The sequence below is a fragment of the Delphinus delphis genome, chromosome 11, assembly GCF_949987515.2.
Source record: "Delphinus delphis chromosome 11, mDelDel1.2, whole genome shotgun sequence".
NCBI classification, from domain to species: Eukaryota; Metazoa; Chordata; class Mammalia; order Artiodactyla; family Delphinidae; genus Delphinus; species Delphinus delphis.
In genome coordinates this window covers 31,908,927-31,936,694 of record NC_082693.1, presented here as the reverse complement: position 1 = coordinate 31,936,694, position 27,768 = coordinate 31,908,927, and the positions used below count along the sequence as shown (strand labels likewise).

General features: G+C 37.8%; 1 protein-coding gene across 1 annotated transcript in view; it reads right to left on the bottom strand.

Annotated features, from left to right (window-relative positions):
- PDZRN4 (PDZ domain containing ring finger 4) overlaps positions 1–9,233 on the bottom strand; it is a 368,673-nt gene extending 359,440 nt beyond the window's left edge. Inside the window, exons 1-3 of the mRNA XM_060026166.1 lie at positions 8,475–9,233; positions 6,014–6,100; positions 4,024–4,131 (exon numbers count right to left, since the gene is read on the bottom strand). Coding sequence (XP_059882149.1) covers positions 4,024–4,131; positions 6,014–6,100; positions 8,475–9,110 — 831 coding nt within the window. The 5' untranslated portion in view covers positions 9,111–9,233. The remainder of the gene's footprint in view (positions 1–4,023; positions 4,132–6,013; positions 6,101–8,474) is intronic.
- Between the last annotated feature and the right edge of the window lie 18,535 nt (positions 9,234–27,768).

Here is a 27,768-nt window from a genome sequence, read left to right as displayed (position 1 = left end):
GAAGAACTGATTCAAAAGCATTCCCGAATGTTTAGGTCTGATCTGCATTTAAATTTCCTCTGTTAATAGCTACAACAAAACTATGCAGAGTCTTGGGCAAATAAACATGATAACCACCAAAGATTGACACTTTAGTGGAGGAGAAAGTAGTGATAGAGAATGCAGAATGTCTACCATTACAGAACTAAAAGAAATTGTAGTTGGCAGTCTGGAATAGTTAAGAAGTTCTTGTAGAGATATTTGTAAAGTTCTTTCTGCTAGTACTAAACTCAGTACTTTCTAGAAAGTGCTACACTGACATTATTCCATGTGGGAATTGTTTCTAAAGTAAATGGAAATGTCTTGTGTGTTGCATTTCATAATGAATTTCGAACTAAATAAATAGAATAGATTTTAATGTATACACTAAAGAAAACTCTGCTTTCTGCTTCAAATTGTTCTTCTCAAAGACTTCACAGCACTCCACCCCAACTCCCTGGTCTCCAGAAGCTGAAAGAAGGATGGACTTTCCTGTCACAGTCACAGGGCGTTGGTAGGAACTCAGGAAGGGGGTTGGGGGAGGGAGAAGAAAATGTGAACAAAGAGCCATGAATGACTATCCTCCCCTCTATTCACTTTCTCACTTAGGGGTTATAGTTGTGTAGCCCACTATCAGCATCACAGAAATAATAATAGAGGAATAGTTGCTGATGGCAGCAGTGAACTTTGACTCTCAACTCCCTCCCACATACCCCTCAGGCATCCTAACATGATGATAAGGACTGTAATGGTATTGCCTGCATAAAATTGTTTCAAAGCCTCTGATAGTATCAAGGATCTTCTGTGGTCCTTTGAGCCTTGAAAGGGTGAAAAACAGCTTGTAAAAGATGTTTTTATTCAGATGTAGACTCTGGTGAATTCCTGGTCTATGTGAACTTCTGTGATGTTTCAAAATGTCTTTAACAACATCTGTCTTTTCAGTCTCCGGTGATACTTTGACACCTAATGTAACTGAACTATCACAACTGATGTCTTTTCTGAATCTACACACATAAATATTTTAACAAATGTGGACGTGTAAACATCTTGAAACTGGTAAACATGACTGCTCATGGAGACTGGCTCCAAAAATAAATTTGCCTTGTATTATGTGAAAAATATGACATGGGTTTACCTCATGACTATGATTTTTTGCTTTTATAATTCTTGAGTTCACCTTCAGTAGAATGTGCAATACTAAAAAGCAATACTTTTGGAGTATTTGTCTTCTGTTAAATTTTAACAAAATTGTTATAGCTAATATTTTTATTAGGGTTATTAAAATTTCTTTAAGTATTAGTAGAACCAAACTTTTAACATATCTATTTCCTCCTTTAAATGAGTGATTTATGAAAATTTATTTTATAAATTTATTTCATAAACGCTGTAATGAGTGCTTTAAGCAATTAACTACACAAAATATTTTTAGTATATCTTGATTTAAGTAAAAAATAAATTATCTAACAGTTTCTATTTTTTATTTAAGTTACATATCACTGAATTCAAGGCATTTAGTAATGTGTCAGACTGTGGGAGTTAAGTCACATGGGTAGTTCATAATATATGACCTATTTGTGTACTTTATTCTGCAAACAAATTTATTTGTTGCACTAGGTTTAAATCAGCAAGGCCATTTGAAATTCAAAAACTGAAAAAAAAAAAAACAGTCCATTAAATTAGCTCACTAAACAAATCACTGAGAACAAAAAAATGGAAAAGAAATTCCTCTAATATAAAATTTGTTTTTCTGTCTCTGCATATTTTAAATTAATCAATATATTTCTTATCAGTTTCCCATTATTATAAACTCTGTAAAGTTGACTGGTACCATAATGGTAGATGAACTAAAATAATTGACAAGAATCAAATATTTCTTACTTTAATTGGTACATAGGGATATTTACACATATATATGCATAAGAACAAGCATGCTTATTTACATATGTACATGAAATAAGGTCACACAAATATCTATCACTTTAAAAAAGTTGATGGCATCACTGAACAACTAAATATAAGAGATTTATTTCTAATAATCTTCCTTGCAAAATATTTTATGCTGTTTAACAGGCAACATTCCAGAAATATGTATACCACCTAACTCATTTCTTAACTGCAAATGTGGTCACATGAATTCATTACAGAGCTATAATAAAAATATGCATAATACCAATTTACCCTTGCATAAAGGATACATTGATAAATCTCTATCACTGAAGAAAATTTCAAGCTCTTGTCATTAGCAGCTAATATATGCACATCAAGGTGAAATAATAATACTGCAGCTGGTTATAAATTATAATTTAGATTTCCATGGTTGATCTCTTTGCTCTGTATCTTATATTATTTAAATAAGGTTATTTTGACATATATTTGTAACAGTATTAGATATAAAGACGCACTTGATTAATCAACCATAGTTTTTATAAAAGTACATCTATACATGAACAAAACCAGTAAATTTTAAAAAAATATGTTATATCACAATATAAAAGACAAACTCTTCTTCCTCATTTTCCATGCAACATTAAGGAAGCATACATAACATTGTTACCTAGCTGGAATAAATTATTTTTAAATCCCCAGTATGTGTTTCTGTTATGAGTATATGTGAGTGTGTGTGTTAGCTGAATATACATATCCAGTTCCATCAGCCCTTCTAATAGTAGCATATGTAGGCATTTGTTTTCCATTTAACTGGAAAAACCAAAATGCTAGCAATAAGGCAGAAAGTAAAAAGAACAATTTTTTGTTTAAGTTATCTTGTCCTTTATAGTACTGCACAAACATGAGTAGAAACAGAAAAATTCTAACTTTAGAAACTGTAGCATGTAAATGTTTCCACCAGGCAAATTGTCACGACAAACTGGATAGCATCAGTGAAAGTAGCTCCATACTTTCTTGGCTACAAAACTGGAAAGAGAAAACCTTGATGCAAGAGACCTCTTCAGATAAAAACCACAATTTCTCAGCCAAAGGCGACTCCTCTCTCTTCCCCAAAGTGCCTAATCAGCTAATTTTTAAATGTTATGAGTCAACAACAAACGATAGGCTCTTCTCTACTCTTCACTCTCATTCTAGGTCAAATTATTCAAAATTCAACTTTTTTAATGCACAAATGATAAATGAACATCTAAAACTTTATTCAAAGTTTAATAAAGAAAAACAGTCTCCATCCAGATAGTTTATATAGACATTCAGAAAGGTAGTGCAAATGATTATATAATCTAGAAAGAACAGAATTTTTCCAAAAGAATAGTGGAGTCAAGTATACCTTCCAAATTTCTATTTATGTCTTTACTAATACATTGGAAATAACTCCATTGACAAAGCTAACCTAATTTTCAGTTACGCCAAATAATACTATCTCAACCAGTTAAAATTTGAAAAGCACTGAGGCGGTAAATGGCAGTGACCCAAAATTCTATTATCACAGCTCAAGTTTCACTAACTTGTGAGTATTTACTTTGTCAACCCTAAATACAAACAATACAGCCACAATGTACATTAGAGAAAATGAAGAGTTCCCACCAAGTTTTTGCAATAGCTGCTTTTTTTTTTTCATGTAAAAGATACATGAACAAGATAACCATATTAAACTAAGAAATGGTAAAAAGGGAATATATAAATAATTCTACATATAACGTACTAATTACAGGTTTAAAGATAGTAATATTTACTTGTCAAAAGTGTTCTTCAGCAGAGATTTATCATCCTTTTTTGAGATGTTATAACAAATCAATCCCTTAATAATCACACAATTATCTTTATAATTCATGGGGAAAAACAATTTATTAAAATGGAGATATTCATTAACACATTTGGAAATTCTGGGTGATTCACTCTTCTATTCTAATATCTAATAATTAAAACAGGTTAGTTATACACTCTAGTTAGATATACACTCTAATAAGTACCACACCAAGGAAAAGCAATAAGTTTGGAAGTTTTAAATGTCCAAATATTTCTTCCACAGATCCTATTTGTGCTTTATTATTGTCTTACCTCAATGATTTTGTCATGAATCTCCAAGCCATCTGCTCTATCAGCAGGTCCATTTTCCAAAATCTTTGAAACATAAATTCCTTCCATTGGTGTTTCTTCTTGATTATCCTTTAAAAAATAAAACCTTTAGCAGTAAGAAAGATGTAAACAAAATTTTAAGTTGGATAAAAAACAATTTAGTAAATGTAACATGGACAAGCCTCTCTAAACATGCAATTCTCTTTCTTAGCTGGAGATTTGGTACTGAATTTTAACTTACTTAACACCAAATAGTCATTAATCAAGATGGCAGCTTTAATGAATGAACATCTTTGACAAGATTATCTAGTTACCTAATGTTTTTCAGTATACATAAAAGCTATGGGGAAAGGGCATGAACAATGATAACAATGGGCTTCTAAGTACTATTTATAAAACGTCTCATGTATAAAGAGGTATAGCAATTAAAAAGGGCTATAAGTTAAAGAAAACAAAAAGCATATCCAGCCTAACTATATAACTGGTTTGAAATGTGGTCATAGTTCTGAAAATATAACAGCCTTACGATGTGACAGATTTGGAAATATAGCTCTGACTGTATCTATTCACAGGGGAGACTAGGAGCTTACTCAAGTATAAAATCCCAAAAGATCAACTCCAAATTGTAGGAGAACCCATTCAAAGCTAATCTTCACACAGTTCCAGGTACAATGAGACTAATGATTAATTAAACCTCAAACACATAGCCAATATCATACATATAGGACATTTTAGCAAGTCACAGAAAACCAATTACCCTGCAAAACTTATTTAGGGAAAATGTCCAACATTCTATAATAATACACTGTATAATTTTAAATGTCATTTCGCTTTATAGCAAGTTAAACAAAATTATTTCTCCTTAATCAGCCTTCTTTAACATGAATTGTAAGAGGCTCTTAAAATTGTCTAGTGTCATCTAAATGTCAAACACCCTACTAGCATTTATAAAAATACTCCTTACGGGAAAAGAAAACAAAAATGATATGCTGAAAAGACTTTTATCTTTTCATAATAAATGGCAACTGTTCTAGAAACAGAATACAACAGTCATTAGTTGCTAGGTTTTCGAAATGCTGAATACAAAGAGGAAATATGTCATTGCCATGACATATTTCCTGAACACAGCCTGAACACAGCATATGTCCAACAATGCTGACAGTTTCTGTGGCCAACGTCTGCAATGCAGGATGCAAAACTTTCATGGCAGCTGACTGGAAAGTGAAAGAACATGATTTTTTAAAAACTTCACCACCTTTCCTAGTTAGGATGAAAATTAAGTTGATGTACTATTTGAAGGATATGAAAGAACATTGCAACTACAGTATTTGGTATAAGTTTGTTAACTCATGCATTTTGAAAACAATTGGCATCAATGTAGAAAAAATTATTCAATTTAATAAAAAATTTGATTTGGGGAGCCAAAAATATATCAAATCAACTATCTTTTTTAGACATGGTATTACCTATGTAATTGTGAAAACAATTATCCCTCATTTCAACTTATTTTAACTCTTCATTCATTCATTCAAGATATTTTATAAACTGCCTGGTCTGTGTTAGCATCTGAAAACTGACCAATTTGACATAATAAATAAGAGGTACAAGCAAGCAATATACCTGTCTAAGATTATCAAGTAGAAATTGCCTATATGTGTTATTGTGAAATAGGTTTATTTAAGAAATTTGCCAACAGGGCTGTATGATGTAGGTAAAATGTGAAATGTACTCTTTTTTTTTTTTAAGTAGCAAAGTTTGTTAGCTGTTGTTTTATTTTTCTCAAAAAAATTCTCCGTTTGTTCTGGAATATTTATACTGGAACATTTGCATTTTGATGACAAGCACTATTTTAAAGATTAAACCTTCTTTTTTTTGTTTGTTTGTTTTTTTTTTACTTAAAATCCACAAATGAAAACTAAGTCTTCTATTATTTTAAGCAAAGAGTGAGTTATGCATTAACAGGGTGGGTTACCTGATTTGGTCGACCTCCTATAATATTGAATCCCAAAGTGTCATTTTCTCTTTCTAACACAATAGTGAATGGCTTATGCTCTCCATCCTAGAAGAAAAGGGATAAAATAACTGACTAGTTAAAAAATATATAAAAAAAAATTGCTACAATAAAGGTGTTTTTTAACTGTAAATAAATTGATTTGAAAAAGAGAAAACCTTAAAATCTTAAAATTAAGGATGGCTGAATTTGGGAGGTTAATTTCTTCCTGAATTTACTTTGAAAGTATGTATTTGAAGGAACAACCATGCATGTGAGAAAAATAACTATTTTCAAAAATGACTAAATGGCTTTGCATGTTTATACATGCAGCTTTTATCCTAACTCAGCATCTGATTCTGACTCCACTGTAACTTAAACAGATTTCTGATTCGACCATGCAGGTATCCTTATTTTTTCCCTCCATTAGCCCATGGTAGGGCTCATCCCTCCAGATGAGTAAAATAAATTGTTAAAGAATCTAAGAATTATTTTATGTAATAATTTCACTTTGGAAAATCTTAAGGGATGCAAATAATAGTGAGCTATTTATAAATTTATTTCAACATTAATATTCACATTGCTACTGAAATACAGGATTTTGTAGGTTACAGTAATCGTAATTTTAAATGGTATTTTTATTTGGTTTTGCAGAATTTTAAAAAGAGAGGATTTATGCTAACTAAAGCAGTATGTATTGCTTTCCTGATGGCCAAATAACAGTTAAACAAACAGGAATTATATCTACAAACCTACTTGTTAAAAAAGACCAATTTAAACATAAGATGAAATAGTGCAAGGCTATATGAATTTTATTCATGGTTATTCATATTATTAACTATTCTAGGAAATTACATATTTGGCAATTACTTCAGAATGATAAATTTCCATAAACATCATCACCACTGCTACCATCATCACCACCTTTTCCCAGGAACTTTTCCCAGGCAGTGTGCACAGCAGCCCCTGCTGGTAGTGGGAAAACATTACTGAGCAGCACGGAGAAGCCTTTTGGTAAGCAGTCTGCAGATCATGGTCAGTTTTGCCTCACTTCTCAGAACCACAGCTTGACTTCTCAACTTGTTGCATGGACTTCTCTGTCATATAATCTAGCCTTGCTCCTTTCCACCAACCATTGCTTCCCCAGGACCTTGAACCCTGAACTGGTATTACAGACCATACTTCTGTGCTTCTCTCTGGTCCTCCCATTTTTGTAAATTTATGTGGATGTAAATATGAGAGAGAAAGAATCATAGAGAGCATCCAAACTTTTAATAAGTGTGTGCTTCCGTTTATCAGAGTAGAAACAGTTCAGCCTCTCACACTTCAATAATCCTTTTTAGGTTCAAGGACAGAAGCTTCTAAATTTGGTGCCTGCGTTGGAGGCTATGCAAAGCAGTTCCAAATGGGCATCACCCTGGGTTGCTCCTCCCCAGGAGGCTGGGGAATGAAAACAGCTCCTTGAACGGAGTGTATGTTCTGCTAAATCCCTGCTCACCATGGCAGCGGCCAACAATGTCAAACACTGTGCAGAAGTCCTTCAGAAGAGAAGGAACATCTTTATAAACAAGCCTCTTGTCACAAGCCACTGCAAAGAGGCTTGTTTATTCCGTCAGAAAGCCGGCGGTCCATGAACACAGTTCAGGGCCAGCAACCTCGACAAAGAAGGGAAACATCCCGGGAGGTCACACGGCTAGTCTGAGCGCAGATAGATGTGAGCTCTCAGACTAGGTTCCCCAAGTCTCACACTCACCCACTCACGTTCCACTAATAATGAAATCTGGAAGCACTTAAGAACTATTTAGGGAAGGTCGGGGTGATGAAAAGAACCCTGCAGGTCTAAGAAATCCCATCTCTTAATTTCTTAACTCCAAGTTATCCTGGTTTCCCGTATCCCTGAGTCCCTGTGCTGAGTACAAAGTGGCTGATATGGGTGGTTTGGTAGGGAAACTAAGTCATGCAGAGACAAAGGTGTGGGAATGACACGTCCCGGGATGCTAGCCAGCGGGAGAGGGGAGGCAGGTTAGGAGAGGTCCTCGCTACCTGGCTTTCCTTCTCTAACTGGCTTCAGGCTGAGGCCGAAGGTACAAAAAATACGCAGAGAGGGTAGGCAGGAGAGTGAAAGATGGGAAGCAAGGGTCTGGGTGGGAAAAGGAGTTTTCCTAATTCCTCGTTCTCCGACGAAAAGTTGGAATTTAATCTGTTTAACTCTTTTCCAATCCCAATATAAGTGGAAAGGGGACAATCCTTGTAAACTGCAATACTAATGCACTCGAAAGATAGTAATAGTATAGGATGATAGGATGATCAGGGCGATGGATGCTTCTTCCTACCACATAAAGAAGGATGTCACTTTGCGAAGGAATTCTGAAGTGCCAGAAAGAACCGTTCCCCTTTCCACCCCGATCGACCATTCCCCGGGTGCCGACCCCGCAGTACTTACCCGGCCGCGGCCGCCGCCCGGGTCCCTGGCGAAGTTGCGGACGTGAGCCATGTACTGAGTGAACTTCTTCTGGTACCTGCGGGCCGTGAGCAGCACCTCCCCCTGCAGCGCCCAGAGCTGCGCCAGCAGCGCCTTCTCGCGCCGCCTCCAGGACAGGACTTGAGGCCCTGGCGCCCGCCCGCTCCCGCCACGGACTCCCGGCGTCCCGCCGCGGCGGATCCCGGGCGCTGAGCCGCAGCCCCCCCGCGCGGACGCGTCCCCGCTGCCCCGGCCGCACGGCCCGGAGACGCAACCCCGGCGGCGGCGGCGGGCAGGGCCGAAGTCGCAGCGCTCGACGTGCGCCGCCAGCTCGCGCAGCCCGACCGAGTGGCCGCAGCCGCGGGCGCGGTGGTCGCACTGGGTGCGCAGCTTCTGGACGAGGCTGCGCAGAGGCAGCACCCGGTACAGATCGCCCGGCGCCAGGGGCTGGCAATGCAGCGGGCACCGGCGCCGCCGCGCCGCCCAGGGCAGCAGGCAGCGGGCGCAGAAGACGTGCCCGCACGGCGTGCACAGGGGCTCCTCCAGCACCTGGCCGCACAGCCTGCACTGGAAATCCGGGTCCACCGCTTCGGCGAAGCGCTCCAGGGCAAAGCCCATGGTAGGGATGGGGGAAAAGGGGGAGGGAACGAGGAGTCCACTTTCTCCGAACCCCTTGTCCCCCCACGAACTACCCCAGGGACAGTGCACCCGCTGCGATGGCTCGTCGGAGGGAAGGAGAAGGGTGAGGGATTGTAATCTCAGAGTTTGTTAGGCTTGAAGTTTTCTGGCTCCGACTAGGTCCCCTGACTCTGCCGTATTGATACGAGTAGACGCCACCTCCAGTGGCCTCCCTCCCCCCCAACCCCCCACTCCCAACCTGCCCACTCCTTCGCTGCTCTGCAATTTATGTTCTTTCAAATTTTGTCTGCGGAGAGCTGAGGCCAGCTTACAGTGGTCCTTTGGAAAGCTGTGTGCCCGTTTGCCTGAACAGTGAGATTCAAGCAGTCCTTGGGCAGAGCTGGTAATGGGCACAGCGCGGGTGTTGAGAAACAAAACAACTCCAACAGAATGAAAGCTCCCTCCGGAAGAACAGGATATTTGTTCGGTTTTCCTCTGAATCATCGTCCCGCACTCAGTCGTTCTTCAATAAACGTGTTTGAAATCGATGCACTTCTGTTCTTTCAAATCAACTACAAAATCATCAGCTAAGTGTCTGCAACCGAAGGAAATCATTGTGAGGTATCTACAGAGCCCGGCTTCTCAAATCACGATCCAGAAATCGGGTGAGTGTAAGCGAGGCGGGATGATGACTGACAGCAAAGACCGGGAAAAGGCCCAGGTGCTCGCCTTAGGACACCACCCTCTTAGGGAGAACTTGAACCGCCCTTCAAGATCTCCTACGGCGGGAGGACGCTAGGATTCTGTTACCTGGCAGTCTGAAAGCAGGTTCAATCGCCACACCATCCGTCTTCTACCTCCACAGGCATTTTACCTTTGGGAATGGGAATGTGATCATTTGGGCACCTGGAAATGAGAATTAAAGGAAATGATGTTGAAAGAAAGAAGTGAAATAATGGCAATAAAATAATGAACTGCTTGCCTCTATTTGTCTTGAATATACAATTTAGGTCAAACTGCCCCTCCCTCCAGTTTGACTCTTCAAAGTGTGTAGCAGCCAGGCCTTACAGAAAACATGCAGTAAGGGAACCCTCCAAGCCCTCCTGCCCCAGCTTCCTTCACCATCTTCTGAACCTTAGGAATGCAAAGCAACCCTATGGCCGGGCTACACACCACTTATTGCCATTATCCTGATGCTACTTCCACATACCTTAGGATGAGCTTCCTAAATTAGTCATTGATGATTCCTCATTGTTCCCAGAAAATCAAGTACTTTGGTGTAGTGCCAAAATGTATCAGTTGAAACACATGAAAGATGCTCCAGACTTTGTTCTTTAAATCCTTGGCACTAACTGAAGAATTAGCAAACGCTAATAGTAGAGGCTAATAAGATCTTCTGAGCCTTTTTTCTGTTTGAAAGAGGAGATTTCATTAGAGTAGTTCAATAGCAAGTGAGGATCCTGGGGTGGCTTGCCAAATATTTGATATGTTTTTAAACTTGTTTCAAAATAAAAAGCTATATTTCATATTTTATACATACAGATATATGATAAAGTAACATTTGTCACAGTGCTCTACATTTCACCCTCCCCTTTGGCCAACTAAATAAACAATAAATTCCTGAATAAATAAGAAATCATTTAACAAGAACAGCATGTACATATACTTGGGAATTGGGTAAATCAGGAAAAGCAGAACCTTATTGAATTTATTCAAATAGTTCGGGGCCAGAGGCATCTATTCCATCTTTTTAGGCTGTTGGAAAAAGCTACGACTTACAGCTATGGCTTTATAGATGGAGCTTGGCAATTATTGTTTCACAATAAAAGCAATGGCAGTGAGAACATTTTTTAAAAGAGAGCATGAAGAGATGGAATCTAAAAATATTCTAGTGAGATATTAGGAAAATTAGACTTGCAGTTACTTGAAAAGAAAAAAATAAAACAGTGGTTGTGTGATGCCCTTGGTCCAGCCATGCAATTCTTGTAGCAAAAGTTAGGAATGTGAGCAGATTATGGTATGAGTTATTCCAGGATATATAACATTTTGATTGTTAAAGAGAAGATGGATGTCAAAGACCTTGTCCAAAAAGAATAACAAGTTCAAAAATGAGAACATGTGAAGTGAAGCCAAGTAATGAAGTAGGCCAAAAGGAACTAGGGAAAAATATTTTAATTCTGAGAAAATGCAAGCCTGAGCGTGTCCAAAAGAGTTAAGTACCAGGAGAAAAATATTACAACAGTTGAACCCTAAGGGAATGGACACACTTAAAGTGAACCCCATGGACTCTTCCCATCTGAAAATCTGTGACATCAGTTGAGCCAAAGAGTCTGATTTCACTTCCCAGACTATAAAATATTATTCTATGTATAAGGAAAATAGTAATATCTAGGAAAAGCTTGGGTGAGCTGGAAACTTGAAGCCTAATTAGATTGAGGTAATTAGCTGATGTAAGCACTTGGAATAAGTTTTAAATATGCAAAATATTTCAGCAAAACAGATCCAGTAATATTTGAATGTTTTTTGTCAAATGAGACAAATTAGCACCTTGCATCATTAGTTTGGGCATATCCCTATGTTTTCACTGATCATAATTTCCTTTTAAGAAGGCCTGGTTAGTGAAGTTTTCAGGCTGAATAGCAATATTGGAGGAAGAGCTGAAAGGTAAGCTGCTGTCTTCCTTCTTGTCCAGCTGTCCTGCTGGTTGTGGCCAAGACCATGCCTGTCCCCTTTCTTATAAGCTTTCCTTCAGGCTGAACTTGAGAATATGCGTGGCCAACTGAGAGACAAGAGAAAGACAGTACATAGACTTAGTTCGTCTCCAAGCCACGGACTCTGGCTTGACTCAAAATATCTTTAAGTAGTCAGTAATTGGTTTGGAATTTTCAGCTTGGGAACTAGTTTTTGCTTCAATTCACTGTCAGGAATCATATATTCATGAAAACAAATTAAAAAATTAACTTGCTATATTCTTTGGGCTAATTTCTAGAGCAGTAATGAAACTAAAGTATGCCTGTGTGTGTTTTGAGTGAGAAGCAGGGTTCCAACCCAATTCTGAGTCATCCCTACTGCCAAGGATGAATAGGGAATCAGAAAGTTACTTACTGCTAAAAGTCAAATGTTAAAAGACCAAATACTGAAATGCTATATTCCAAGACTCACAAATGATGGAGACGTGAAAAATAAAGAAGAGATTTTTTTTTTCCACCCCATGCATAGATAGTACTTTAAACCAACTCATTTGTGATTTGTGTCATGTTGTCTCATGCATTTGATTGAGAATCATAAGATCAGGAAGCTTGGGGAAATTTTTTCAAAGAAAACTTTAAATAAGTCATTTCTTTATTTCATATATGTTCATATAGCATAATTTGGTACTTTTAATACAAGAGTAATTTTTAAATCTCCTGTTATAAGAACTTGAAATCTCATTTATATTTTCTTTTCTCTGATTCCCTGGCCATTTATCATGAATTAATGTTATGGGCTATAACCAAATACATTTTCCCAAAGTGCCCTAAATTTAAGCTACAACTATATAATATTACTCTGATAGGTAAGACAGAAACAGCCAGCTGCTTCAGGTTAAAATAGTTCCTGTGGAATATATTTGTATGATTGAAACTAACATTCACTTTTGTTCTTATCTTGACAGTTTTTGCATCATAATCTAGAATCAGAATTGCACCTAGTACATAAATAAATATGTTCAGAAAGCATAAAATAATAAGAAGGTCAACTTGAGACTATTTAAAAATTCCAAACTTGATAAAAAACAATGAAAGATGCTTTAAAGTTGAGTTTTTGAAAGCCTATTAAAAACAAGGCAGTATTTTTATAAGATAGGTTGATAACATACTATGCCAAATAAGAGACACTTTGGGATTTGTGTTTTACTCTTTGGCAAATAGAGAATTGCTTACACCCAGAGAACAGAGAGCAGTATCACCCCTTACAATCCCTGTCTTTAGGAGTTATTTGCTATTATCTTGCTTTTTGACTGCATTTGGCAAAATGAAGAGTTAGAAGGGGCATCATGACAGTGCAGAATGCTATTTTTTTAATGAATTTATTTATTTATTTACTTATTTATGTATTTATTTATGTATTTATTTTTGGCTGTGTTGGGTCTTCATTGCTGCGCAGGGGCTTTCTCTAGTTGCAGCAAGCAGGGGCTACTCTTGGTTGCGGTGCATGGGCTTCTCATTGCGGTGGCTTCTCTTGTTGCAGAGCACGGGCTCTAGGCACACGGGCTTCAGTAGTTGTGGCACGCAGGCTCAGTAGTTGTGGCACATGGGCTTAGTTGCTCCACAGCATGTGGGATCTTCCCGGACCAGGGATTGAACCCATGTTCCCTGCATTGGCAGGCCAATTCTTAACCACTGCACCACCAGGGAAGTCGCAGAATGCTATTTTTAAGAGGAATAAAGTGATATGAACAAAACTGTTATGCACACCAAATGCAGTAAATGATTTACAGTAACTGTGCAGTCTCTGTGGAAATGAATTGTCAGACAAAGCGAAATGGAGAATTTGAAGAAAACTGAGTTAAAGTGAGATAGTAAATTAAAAATTTTAGCAACTTTCAATTCACTTATGGCCTAACTTTCTAAAATCACTGAGATATTAGTTAAGGTAACATTATTATCCTATTTAAGAGAGGTCTATTGTGAGAGATGGTTTGTACAGGAAAATATATAAATCCTGTATTTAATTAACCTTGATTTTTTTGCTATATCTCTGTGAGTCACAGTCACTGACAAAGAGGGAAGTTATCAAAAGCAATTATAAGAGGTAATGTGTAATAACTCTTTACTATATGCCAGGCAATCTTTATACGCAAAATCTCTTTCAATTCTCCCAATGACCATTTTGGGTATATACTATTATTATTCCCACAAGTTGCCCAAGTTTACACAAATAAAAAGTGGCAGAACCTGGGATTAAACCAAGATCTGCCTCATTAAAGACCTTTCACTCAAACACTACACTGTAATGACTTTTTTTTTTATCTTGACTGCTGAGTTATTTTAGGATAAAATGTGCATATCAAACCTGATTGTGAATTGAAGTTATAACTGTGTCTATTTGAATTCCATTGTTCAAAGGCTACCACATTTTTGTTTTCCTTTCTTTAAGGAGGGAAAACCTAGTGTCATATGTATTAGAGGTCTTTAAGTAATTGATGTGAATGGGAATATTTATGTTATTAATTGTTCTGTGTAATACCAATGTGGTTATATTTTTAAATCACTTTGTCCCATATAACTGGTCTCAAATAGCTGGGAGTTTTCTATATAATAAGCCAGTTGTCCCAGTTCCTTAAATCCTGGCTTAATCAATCACTATATATTTTGACTGAACTCTTATTTTCTGTTTAGTTCTTCAGTGAAAATTTTCTGTAACTGAATATCTTCTAGTTGTTTCTCCACAAAGTCGCAAAATTTTGAGATATGGTAAATTCATTAAATAAACTTGTTGCTTAGTGAAAGCCAACAACTTATTTTGTTGAATTTCATTTTTGACTTTTACTACTTGCTATAATGATGTGGGGACCAGAGCGTAAAATTAATAATGTAATTAGGATTTGAAGACAACACTAGGAAAAATGTCACTAATCACATTTACCCTCAGTACAGTAGCTCCCCTTTATCTGAGGTTTTGCTTTGCATGGTTTCAGTTACCCATAGTTAACTGCATTCTGAAAATACTAAATGGAAAAGTCCGGAAATCAACAATTCATAGATTATAAATTGCACAGCATTCTGTATAGCACCATTCCACTCTATCCCACTCGGAATCCCCAACCATCAACATCATCATGGCTTGATGATTCAGGTTAACCGGAAACAGATGATCCTCCATCTGAGGTGTCATCAGAAGGTCAATAGAAGCCTAATGCTACGTCACAATGCTTATGTCATTCATCTCACTTCATCTCATCACATAGGCATTTTATCATCTCACATCATCACAAAAAGAAGGATGATTACAATAAGATATTTTGACAGACCACATTTACATGACTTTTATTACAGTGTATTCTCATAATTGTTCTATTTCATTATTAGTTATTATTGTTAGTCTCTTACTGGGCCTAATTATAAGCGATGTATATACAGGATTCAGTACTATCTGCACATTCAGGCATCCACTGGGCATCTTGGAACATATCCCCAGTGGATAAGAGGGACCACTGTAACTCTCCTTTGGGTTTCTGAAACCACTTGTTTGCGCATTTTCCACAACTCAAAGATAATCCATAAGTAGTTAATATTATTTATTAATAAGTTATTACAGGATAACATAAATTTTTAATTTATTTTTTATACAGCACGTTCTTATTAGTTATCTATTTTATAGATATTAGTGTATATAGGTCAATGCCAATCTCCCAATTCATCCCACCACCATCACCCTCACCCCTGCTTTCCCACTTTGGTGTCCATACGTTTGTTTTCTACATCTGTGTCTCTATTTCTGCCTTGCAAACCAGTTCATCTGTACCATTTTTCTAGATTCCACATACATGTGTTAATATATGACATTTGTTTTTCTCTTTCTGACTTACTTCACTCTGTATGACAGTCTCTAGGTCCATCCACATCTCTACAAATGACCCAGTTTTGTTCCTTTTTATGGCTGAGTAATATTCCGTTGTATATACTTACCACATTTTCTTTATCTGCTTGTCTGTTGATGGGCATTTAGGTTGCTCCCATGACCTGGCTATTGTAAATAGTGCTGCAATGAACATTGGGGTGCATGTATATTTTTGAATTATGGTTTTCTCAGAGTATATGCCCAGTAGTGGGATTGCTGGTCATATGGTAATTCTATTTTTAGTTTTTTAAGGAACTTCCATACTGTTCTCCATAGTGGTGGTATCAATTTACAGTCCCACCAACAGTGCAAGAGGGTTCCCTTTTCTCCACACCCTATCCAGCATTTGTTTTTTTCTAGATTTTCTGATGATGGCCATTCTGACTGGTGTGAGGTGATACCTCACTGTAGTTTTGACCTACATTTCTCTAATAAGTAGTGGTGTTGAGCAGCTTTTCATGTGCCTCTTGCCCATCTGTATGTCTTCTTTGGAGAAATGTCTATTTAGGTCTTTTGCCCATTTTTGGATAGGGTTGTATGCTTTTAAATATTGAGCTGCATGAGCTGTTTATATATTTTGGAGATTAATCCTTTGTCCATTGATTTGTTTGCAAGTATTTTCTCCCATTCTGAGGGTTTGTCTTTTCATCTTGTTTATAGTTTCCTTTGCTGTGCAAAAGCTTTTAAGTTTCATTAGGTCTCGTTTGTTTATTTTTGTTTTTATATCCATTACTCTAGGAGGTGGGTCAAAAAAGATCTTCCTGTGATTTATGTCAGAGTGTTCTTCCTTTGTTTTCCTCTAAGTGTTTTATAGTGGCTGGTCTTACATTTAGGTCTCTAATCCATTTTGAGTTTATTTTTGTGAATGGTGTTAGGGAGTGTTCTAATTCCATTCTTTTACATGTAGCTGTCCAGTTTTCCCAGCACCACTTATTGAAGAGGGTGTCTTTTTTCCATTGTATATCCTTGCCTCCTTTGTCATAGTTTAGTTGAACATAGGTGTGTGGGTTTATCTCTGGGCTTTCTATCCTGTCCCATTGATCTATATTTCTGTCTTTGTGCCAGCACCATATTGTCTTGATTACTGTAGCTTTGTAGTATAGTCTGAAGTCAGGGAGTCTGATTCCTCCAGCTCCGTTTTTTTTTCCCTCAAGATTGCTTTGGCTATTTGGGGTCTTCTGTGTCTCCATACAAATTTTAAGACTTTTTGTTCCAGTTCTGTGAAAACTGCCATTGGAAATTTGATAGGGATTACATTGAATCAGTAGATTGCTTTGGGTAGCATAATCATTTTCACAATATTGATTCGTCCAATCCAAGAACATGGTATATCTCTCCATCTGTTTGTGTCACCATTGATTTCTTTCACCAGTGTTTTATAGTTTTCTGAGTACAGGTCTTTTACCTCCTCAGGTAGGTTTACTCGTAGGTATTTTATTCTTTTTTGTGGCAATGGTGAATGGGTTTTTTTCCTTAATTTCTCTTTCTGATCTTTCATTATTAGTGTATAGGAATGCAAGTGATTTCTGTGCATTAATTTTGTATTCTGCAACTTTACCAAATTCGTTGATTAGCTCTAGTAGTTTTCTGGTGGCATCTTTAGGATTCCCTATGTATAGTATCACGTCATCTGCAAACAGTGACAGTTTTACTTCTTCTTTTCCAATTTGTATTCCCTTTATTTCTTATTCTTCTGTGATTGCCATGGCTAGGACTACCAAACCTATGTTGAATAATTGTGGTGAGAATGGACATCCTTGTCTTTTTTTTTTTTTTATAAATTTATTTATTTTTGGTTGTGTTGGGTCTTCGTTTCTGTGCAAGGGCTTTCTCTAGTTGTGGCAAGCGGGGGCCACTCTTCATCACGGTGCACGGGCCTCTCACTGTTGTGGCCTCTCTTGCTGCAGAGCACAGGCTCCAGATGCGCAGGCTCAGTAGTTGTGGCTCACGGGCCCAGTTGCTCCGCGACATGTGGAATCTTCCCAGACCAGGGCTCGAACGCGTGTCCGCTGCATTGGCAGACAGACTCTCAACCACTGCACCACCAGGGAAGCCCGGACATCCTTGTCTTGTTTTTGATCTTAGAGGAAATGCTTTCAGTTTTTCACCATTGAGAATATGTTTGCTGTGGGTTTGTCATATATGTCCTTTAATATGTTGAGGTAGGTTACCTCTATGCCCACTCTCTGGAGAGTTTTTATCATAAATGGTGTTGAATTTTGTCAAAAGCTTTTTCTGCATCTATTGAGATGATCATATGTTTTTCATTTTTCAATTTGCTAATATGATGTATCACATTGATTGATTTGTGTATACTGAAGCATCCTTGCATCCCTCAGATAAATCCCACTTGATCATGGTGCATGATCCTTTTAATGCAGTGTTAGATTCTGTTTGCTAGTCTTTTGTTGAAGATTTTTGCATCTATATTCACCAGTAATATTGGTCTGTAATTTTCTTTTTTTGTAGTATCTTTGTCTGGTTTTGGTATCTGGGTGATGGTGGCTTCATAGAATGAGTTTGGGATTGGTCCTTCCTCTGCAATTTTTTGGAAGACTTTGAGAAGGATGGGTGTTAATTGTTCTATAAATGTTTGCTAGAATTCATCTATGAAACCATCTAGTCCTGGTCTTTTGTTTATTGGAAGATTTTTAACCACACTTTCAATTTCATTACTTGTGATTGGTCTGTTCATATTTTCTATTTATTCCTGGTTCAGTCTTGGAATGTTATACCTTTCTGAGAATTTGTTCATTTCTTCCAGGCTGTCCATTTTATTGACCTATAGTTGCTTGCAGTAGTCTCTTAGGATGCCTTGTATTTCTGCATTGTCTGTTGTAACTTCTCCTTTTTCATTTCTAATATTATTGATTTGAGTCTTCTCCCTCTTTTTTTTGATGAGTCTGGCTAAAGGTTTATCAATTTTGTTTATCTTCTCAAAGAACCAGCTTTTAGTTTTATTGATCTTTGCTATTGTTTTCTTTGTTTCTATTTCTTTTTTTTTGTCCATTTTTATTTACTTATTTATTTTTAACATCTTTATTGGAGTATAATTGCTTTACAATGGTGTGTTAGTTTCTGCTTTATAACAAAGGGAATAAGTTACACATATACATATGTTCCCATATCTCATCCCTCTTGCATCTCCCTCCCTCCCACCCACTGTATCCCACCCCTCTAGGTGGTCACAAACCACCGAGCTGATCTCACTGTGCTATGTGGCTGCTTCCCACTAGATATTTATTTTACGTTTGGTAGTGTATATATGTCCATGCCACTCTCTCATTTTGTCACAGCTTACCCTTACCCCTCCTCATATCCTCAAGTCCATTCTCTAGTAGGTCGGTGTCTTTATTCCAATCTTGCCCCTAGGTTCTTCATGACCTTTTTTTTTTTTCTTAGATTCCATATTTATGTGTTAGCATACCGTATTTGTTTTTCTCTTTCTGAGTTAGCATACCGTAATTGTTTTTCTCACTCTGTATGACAGACTCTAGGTCCATCCACCTCACTACAAATAACTCAATTTCATTTCTTTTAATGGCTAAGTAATATTCTATTGTAAATATGTGCAAACATCTTCTTTATCCATTCATCTGTTGATGGACACTTAGGTTGCTTCCATGTCCTGGCTACTGTAAATAGAGCTGCAATGAACATTGTGGTACATGACTCTTTTTGAATTATGGTTTTCTCAGAGTATATGCCCAGTAGTGGGATTGCTGTGTTGTATGTAGTTCTAATTTTAGTTTTTTAAGGAACTTCCATACAGTTCTCCATAGTGGCTGTATCAATTTACATTCCCACCAACAGTGCAAGAGTGTTCCCTTTTCTCCAAACCCTTGCCAGCATTTATTGTTTCTAGATTTTTTGATGATGGCCATTCTGACCGGTGTGAGATGACATCTCACTGTAGTTTTGATTTGCATTTCTCTAATGATTAATGGTTGAGCATTCTTTCATGTGTTTGTTGGCAATCTGTATATCTTCTTTGGAAAAATGTCCATTTAGTTCTTCTGCCCATTTTTGGATTGGGTTGTTTGTTTTTTTGATATTGAGCTGCATGAGCTGCTTATAAACTTTGGAGATTAATCCTTTGTCAGTTGCTTCATTTGCAAATATTTTCTCCGATTCTGAGGGCTGTCTTTTGGTCTTGTTTATGATTTCCTTTTTTGTGCAAAAGCTTTGAAGTTTCATTAGGTCCCATTTGTTTATTTTTGTTTTTCTTTCCATTTCTCTAGGAGGTGGGTCAAAAAGGATCTTGCTGTGATTTATGGCATAGAGTGTTCTGCCTATGTTTTTCTCTAAGAGTTTGATAGTGTCTGGCCTTATATTTCGGTCTTTAATGCATTTTGAGTTTATTTTTGTGTATGGTGTTAGGTAGTGTTCTAATTTCATACTTTTACATGTACCTGTCCAGTTTTCCCAGCACCACTTATTGAAGAGGCTGTCCTTTCTCCACTGCCTCCTTTATCGAAGATAAGGTGACCATATGTGTGTGGGTTTATCTCTGGACTTTCTATCCTGTTCCATTGATCTATATTTCTGTTTTTGTGCCAGTACCATACTGTCTTGATTACTGTAGATTTGTAGTATAGTCTGAAGTAAGGGAGACTGATTCTTACAGCCCCATTTTTCGATCTCAAGATTGCTTTGGCTATTCGGGGTCTTTTATGTTTCCATACAAATTGTGAAATTTTTTGTTCTAGTTCTGTGAAAAATGCCATTGGTAATTTGATAGGGATTACATTGAATCTGTTGATTGCTTTATGTAGTAGAGTCATTTTCACAATGTTGATTAGTCCAATTCAAGAACATACTACATCTCTCCATCTATTTGTATCATCTTTAATTTCTTTCAACAGTGTCTTATAATTTTCTGCATACAGGTCTTTTGTCTCCTTAGGTAGTTTTATTCCTAGATATTTTATTCCTTTTGTTGCACTGGTAAATGGGAGTGTTTTCTTAATTTCAATTTCAGATTTTTCATCATTAGTATATAGGAATGCAAGAGACTTCTGTGTGTTAATTTTGTATCCTGCTACTTTACCAAATTCATTGATTAGCTCTAGTAGTTTTCTGGTAGCATCTTTAAGATTCACTATGTGTAGTATCATGTCATCTGCAAAAAGTGACAGTTTTACTTCTTCTTTTCTGATTTGGATTTCTTTTATATCTTTTTCTTCTCTGATTGCTGTGGCAAAAACTTCCAAAACTATGTTGAATAAGAGTGGTGAGAGTGGGCAACCCTGTCTTGTTCCTGATCTTAGTGGAAATAGTTTCAGTTTTTCACCATTGAGGATGATGTTGGCTGTGGGTTTGTCATATATGGCCTTTATTATGTTGAGGAAAGTTCCCTCTATGCCTACTTTCTGCAGGGTTTTTATCATAAATGGGTGTTGAATTTTGTCAAAAGCTTTCTCTGCATGTATTAAAATGATCATATGGTTTTTCTCCTTCAATTTGCTAATATGGTGTATCACGTTGATTGATCTGCATATATTGAAGAATGTTTGCATTCTTGGAATAAACCCCACTTGATCATGGTGTATGATCCTTTTAATGCACTGTTGGATTCTTTTTGCTAGTATTTTGTTGAGGATTTTTGCATCTATATTCATCAGTGATATTGGCCGGTAGTTTTATTTCTTTTTGACATCTTTGTCTGGTTTTTGTATCAGGGTAATGGTGGTCTCTTAGAATGAGTTTGGGAGTGTTCTGCCCTCTGCTATATTTTGGAAGAGTTTGAGGAGGATAGGTGTTAACTCTTCACTAAATGTTTGGTAGAATTTGCCTGTGAAGCCATCTGGTCCTGGGCTTTTGTTTGTTGGAAGATTTTTAATCACAGTTTCAATTTCAGTGCTTGTGATTGGTCTGTTCATATTTTCTATTTATTCCTGGTTCAGTCTTTGCAGGATGTGCATTTCTCAGAAAATTTCCATTTCTTCCAGGTTGTCCATTTTATTGGCATAAAGGTGCTTGTAGTAACCTCTCATGATCTTTTGTATTTCTACAGTGCTAGTCGTTACTTCTCCTTTATCATTTCTACTTCGATTTATTTGAGTCTTCTCCCTTTTTTTCTTGATGAGTCTGGCTAATGGTTTATCAATTTTGTTTATCTTCTCAAAGAACCAGCTTTTAGTTTTATTGATCTTTGCTATCATTTCTTTATTTCTTTTTCATTTATCTCTGATCTGATCTTTATGATTTCTTTCCTTCTGCTAACTTTGGAATTTTTTTTGTTGTTGTTCTTCTTTCTCTAATTGCTTTAGGTGCAAGGTTAGGTTTTTCATTTGAGATGTTTCCTGTTTCTTAAGTTTGGATTGTATTGCTATAAACTTCCCTTTTAGAACTGCTTTTGCTGTATCCCATAGGTTTTGGGTCATCGTGCCTCTATTGTCATTTGTTTCTTGGTATTTTTGATTTCCTCTTTGATTTCTTCAGTGATCACTAGGTTATTATGTAGTGTATTCTTTAGCCTCCATGTGTTTGTATATTTTACAGATCTTTTCCTGTAATTGATATCTAGTCTCATGGTGTTGTGGTCGGAAAAGATACTTGATATGATTTCAATTTTCTTAAATTTACCAAGGCTTGATTTGTGACCCACGATATGATCTATCCTGGATAATGTTCCATGAGCACTTGAGAAAAATATGTATTCTGTTGTTTTTGGATGGAATGTCCTATAAATATCAATTAAGTCCATCTTGTTTAATGTATCATTTAAAGCTTGTGTTTCCTTATTTATTTTCATTTTAGATGATCTGTCCATTGGTGAAAGTGTTACTGTTGATTTCCCCTTTTATGGCTGTTGGTATTTGCCTTATGTATTGAGGTGCTCCTATGTTGGGTGCATAAATATTTACAATTGGGCTTCCCTGGTGGCGCAGTCATTGAGAGTCCACCTGCCGATGCAGGGGACATGAGTTCGTGCCCCAGTCCAGGAAGATACCACACGCCGTGGAGCGCCTGGGCCCGTGAGCCTGCACGTCCGGATCCTGTGCTCTGCAATGGGAGAGACCACAACAGTGAGAGGCCTGCATACCTCAAAAAACAACAACAACAACAACAACAAAAACAATATTTACAATTGTTATATCTTCTTCTTGGATCGATCCCTTGATCATTATGTAGTGTCCTTCTTTGTCTCTTGTAATAGTCTTTATTTTAAAGTCTATTTTGTCTGATATGAGAATTACTACTCCAGCTTTCTTCTGATTTCCATTTGCATGGAATATCTTTTTCCATTCCCTCACTTTTAGTCTGTATATGTCTCTAGGTTTGAAGTGGGTCTCTTGTAGACAGTATATATATGGGTCTTCTTTTTGTATCCATTCAAGCAGTTTGTGTATTTTGGTGAGAACATTTAATCCATTTACATTTAAGGTAATTATCCATATGTATGTTCCTAGTCCCATTTTCTTAATTGTTTTGGGTTCGTTATTGTAGGTCTTTTCCTTTTCTTGTGTTTCTTGCCTAGAGAAGGTCCTTTAGCATTTGTTGTAATGCTGGTTTTGTGGTGCTGAACTCTCTCAGCTTTTGCTTGTCTGTAAATGTTTTAATTTCTCCATCAAATCTGAATGAGATCCTTGCTGGGTAGAGTAATCTTGGTTGTAGCTTTTTCTCCTTCATCACTTTAAACATATCCTGCCACTCCCTTCTGGCTTGTAGAATTTCTGCTGAAAGGTCAACTGTTAACCTTATGGGGATTCCCTTGTGTGTTATTTGTTGTTTTTCCCTTGCTGCTTTTAATATGTTTTCTTTGTAGTTAATTTTTGATAGTTTGTTTAACATGTGTCTTGGTGTGTTTCTCCTTGGACATACCCTGTGTGGAACTTTCTGTGCTTCCTGGACTTAATTAACTACTTCCTTTCCCATATTAAGGAAGTTTTCAACAATAATCTCTTCAAATATTTTCTCAGTCACTTTCTTTTTCTCTTCATCTTCTGGGACCCCTATAATTCAAATGTTGGTGCATTTAATGCTGTCCCAGAGGTCTCTGAGACTGTGCTCAGTTCTTTTCATTCTTTTTTCTTTATTCTGCTCTGCAGTAGTTATTTCCACTATTTTATATTCCAGGTCACTTATCCGTTCTTCTTCCTCAGTTATTCTGCTATTGGTTCTGCTAGAGTATTTTTAATTTCATTTACTGTGTTGTTCGTCATTGCTTGTTTCCTCTTTAGTTCTTCTAGGTCCTTGTTAAATGTTTCTTGCATTTTCTCTATTCTATTTCCAAGATTTTGGATCATCTTTACTGTAATTATCCTGAATTCTTTTTCAGGTAGACTGCCTATTTCCTCTTCATTTGTTAGGTCTGGTGGGTTTTTATCTTGCTCCTTCATCTGCTGTGTGTTTTTCGGTCTTCTCATTTTGCTTATCTTACTGGTTTTGGGGTCTCCTTTTCACAGGCTGCAGGTTTGTAGTTCCTGTTGTTTTTGGTGTCTGTGCCCAGTGGCTAAGGTTGGTTCACTGGGTTGTGTAGGTTTCCTGGTGGAGTGGACTAGTGCCTGTGTTCTGGTGGATGAGGCTGGATCTTGTCTTTCTGGTGGGCAGGTCCACGTCTGGTGGTGTGTTTTGGGATGTCTGTAACCTTATTATGATTTTAGGCAGACTCTCTGCTAATGGATGGGGCTGTGTTCCTGTCTTGCTAGTTGTTTGGCATAGGGTGTCCAGCAGTGTAACTTGCTGGTCTTTGAGTGAAGTTGGGTCTTGGTGTTGAGATGGAGATCTCTGGGAGATTTTCGCCATTTGATATTATGTGGAGCTGGGAGGTCTCTTGTGGACCAGTGTCCTGAAGTTGGCTCTCCCACCTCAGAGGCACAGCCCTGACTCTTGGCTGGAGCAACAAGAGCCTTTCATCCATCTGGCTCAGAATAAAAAGTAGAAGAAATAATAAGAAAGAGGATAAAATAAAATAAAGTAAATAAATAAAGTAAGATAAAATATAATAAAGGTATTAAAATAAAAAATAATTATTAAAAAAAATTAAAAAGTAAAAAAAGAAAAAGAAAAACTGGACAGACAGATCCCTAGGACAAATGGTGAAAGCAAAGATATACAGACAAAATCTCACACAGAAGCATCACATACACACTCACAAAAAGAGGAAAAGGGGAAAAAATAATCTATCTTGCTCCCAAAGTCCACTTCCTCAATTTGGGATTATTTATTGTCTACTCAGGTATTCCACAGATGCAGGGTACATCAAGTTGATTGTGGAGCTTTAACCCGCTGCTTCTGAGGCTGCTGGGAGAAATTTCCCTTTCTCTTCTTTGTTCGCACAGCTCCCGGGGTTCAGCTTTGGATTTGCCCCCGCCTCTGTTTGTAGGTCGCCTGAAGGAATCTGTTCTTCGCTCAGACAGGACGGGGTTAAAGGAGCAGCTGATTTGGCGGCTCTGGCTCACTCAGGACAGGGGGCAGGGAGGGGTATGTAGTGCGGGGCGAGCCTGTGGTGGCAGAGGCCGGCATGACGTTGCACCAGCCTGAGGCGCACCGTGCGTTCTCCCAGGGAAGTTGTCCCTGGATCCCGGGGCCCTGGCAGTGGTGGGCTGCACAGGCTTCCGGGAGGGGTGTGTGGATAGTGACCTTTGCTTTCACACAGGCTTCTTGGTGGCGGCAGCAGCAGCCTTAATGTCTCATGCCCGTCTGTGGTGTCCTTGCTGATAGCCGCGGCTCGCGCCTGTCTCTGGAGTTCCTTTAAGCGATGCTCTTAATCCCCTCTCCTCGCGCACCGGGAAACAAAGAGGGAAGAAAAAGCCTCTTGCCTCTTCGGCAGGTCCAGACCTTTTCCTGGACTCCCTCCCGGCTAGCCGTGGCGCACTAGCCCCCTTCAGTCTGCATTCATGCCACTAACCCTATCCTCTCCCTGGGATCTAAGCTCCAAAGCCTGAGCCTCAGCTCCCAGTCCCCCGCCCACCCCGGCGGGTGAGCAGACAAACCTCTCGGGCTGAGTGCTGGTCAGCACCAGTCTTCTATGCAGGAATCTCTCTGCTTTGCTCTCTGCACCCCTGTGGCTGCTCTCTCCTCCGTGGCTCCAAAGCTTCCCCCCTCCGCTGCCTGCAGTCTCCGCCCATGAAGGGGCTTCCTAGTTTGTGGAAAACTTTCCTCCTTCACAGCTCCCTCCCACTGATGCAGGTCCCGTCCCTATTCTTTGTTTCTGTTATTTCTTTTTCCTTTTGCCCTACCCAGGTACGTGGGGATTTTCTTGCCTTTTGGGAGGTCTGAGGTCTTCTGCCAGAGTTCAGTGGGTGTTCTGTAGCAGTTGTTCCACATGTAGATGTATTTCTGATGTATCTTGGGGAGGAAAGTGATCTCCGCGTCTTACTCTTCTGCCATCTTCTCCTAGTCTCCTCGTTTCTATTTCATTTATTTCTGCTCTGATCTTTATGATTTCTTTCCTTCCACTAACTTTGAGTTTTGTTTTTTCTTCTTTCTCTAGTTCCTGTAGGTGTAGGGTTAGATTGCTTATTTGAGATTTTTCTTTTTTCTTGAGGTAGGATTGTATTGCTGTAAACTTCCCTCTTAGAACTGCTTTTGTTACTTCCCATATGTTTTGGATTGTTGTGCTTTCTTTGTCATTTGTCCCTAGGTATTTTTTAATTTCTTCTTTGATTTCTTCAGTGTTCTCTTGGTTATTTAGTAGCGTATTGTTTAGCTTCCATATGTACGTGTTTTTTATATGTTTTTCCCTGTCATTTATTTCTAACCTCATAGTGTTGTGGTCGGAAAAGTTGCTTGATATGATTTCAATTTTCTTAAAGTTACCGAGGCTTCATATGTGACCCAAGATGTGATCTATCCTGGAGAATGTTCCATGTGCTCATAAGAAGAAAGTGTAATCTGCTGTTTTGGGATAGAATGTCCTATAAATATCAAGTAAACCTATCTGGTCTATTTTGTCATTTAAAGCTTGTGTTTCCTTATTAATATTCTGTCTGGATGGTCTGTCCATTGGTGTAACTGGGGTGTTAAAAGTCCCCTACTATTACTGTGTTACTGTCAAATTCCTCTTTTATAGCTGTTAGCATTTGCCATATGTATTGAGGTGCTCCTATGCTGGGTGCATATTTATTTATAACTGTTATGTCTTCTTCTTGGATTGATCCCTTGATTATTATGTAGTGTCCTTCCTTGGCTCTTGTAACATTTTTATTTTAAAGTCTATTTTATCTGATATGAGTATCGGTACTCCAACTTTCTTTTGATTTCCATTTGCATGGGATATCTTTTTCCATCCTTTCACTTTCAGTCTGTATGTGTCCCTAGTTCTGAAGTGGATCTCTTGTAGACAGCATATGTATAGGTTTGTTTTTGTACCCATTCAGTATGCCTGTGTAAGTGTCTTTTGGTTGGGGCATTTAAATCATTCAGATTTAAGGTAATTATTGATATGTATGTTCCTATTACCATTTTCTTAATTGTTTTGGGTTTGTTTTTGTAGGTCCTTTTCTTTTCTTGTGCTTCCCACTTAGAGAAGTTATTTTAGTATTTGCTGTAGAGCTGGTTTTGTTGTGCTGAATCCTCTTAGCTTTTGCTTGCCTGAGAAGCTTTTGATTTCTCCATCAAATCTGAATGAGATCCTTTCCAGGTAGAGTAATCTTTGTTATAGGTTCTTCCCTTTCATCACTTTAAATATATCATGCCACTGCCTTCTGGTTTGTAGAGTTTCTGATGAGAAAGCAGCTGTTAGCCTTATGGGAGTTCCCTTGTATGTTATTTGTAGCTTTTCCTTTGTGGCTTTTAATAATTTTTCTTTGTTTTTAATTTTTGTCAATTTGATTACTATATGTCTCAGTGTGTTTCTCCTTGGGTGTAACCTGCCTGGGACTCTGTGCATTTCCTGGACTTGGGTGGCTATTTCCTTTCCCATGTTAGGGAAGTTTTAGACTATAATCTCTTTAAATATTTTCTCGGGTCCTTTCTCTCTCTCTTCTTCTGGGACCCTATAATGTGAATGTTGGTACGTTTAATGTTGCTCTAGGGGTCTCTTAGGCTGTCTTCATTTCTTTTCATTCTTTTTCCTTTATTCTGTTCCACAGCAGTGAATTCCACC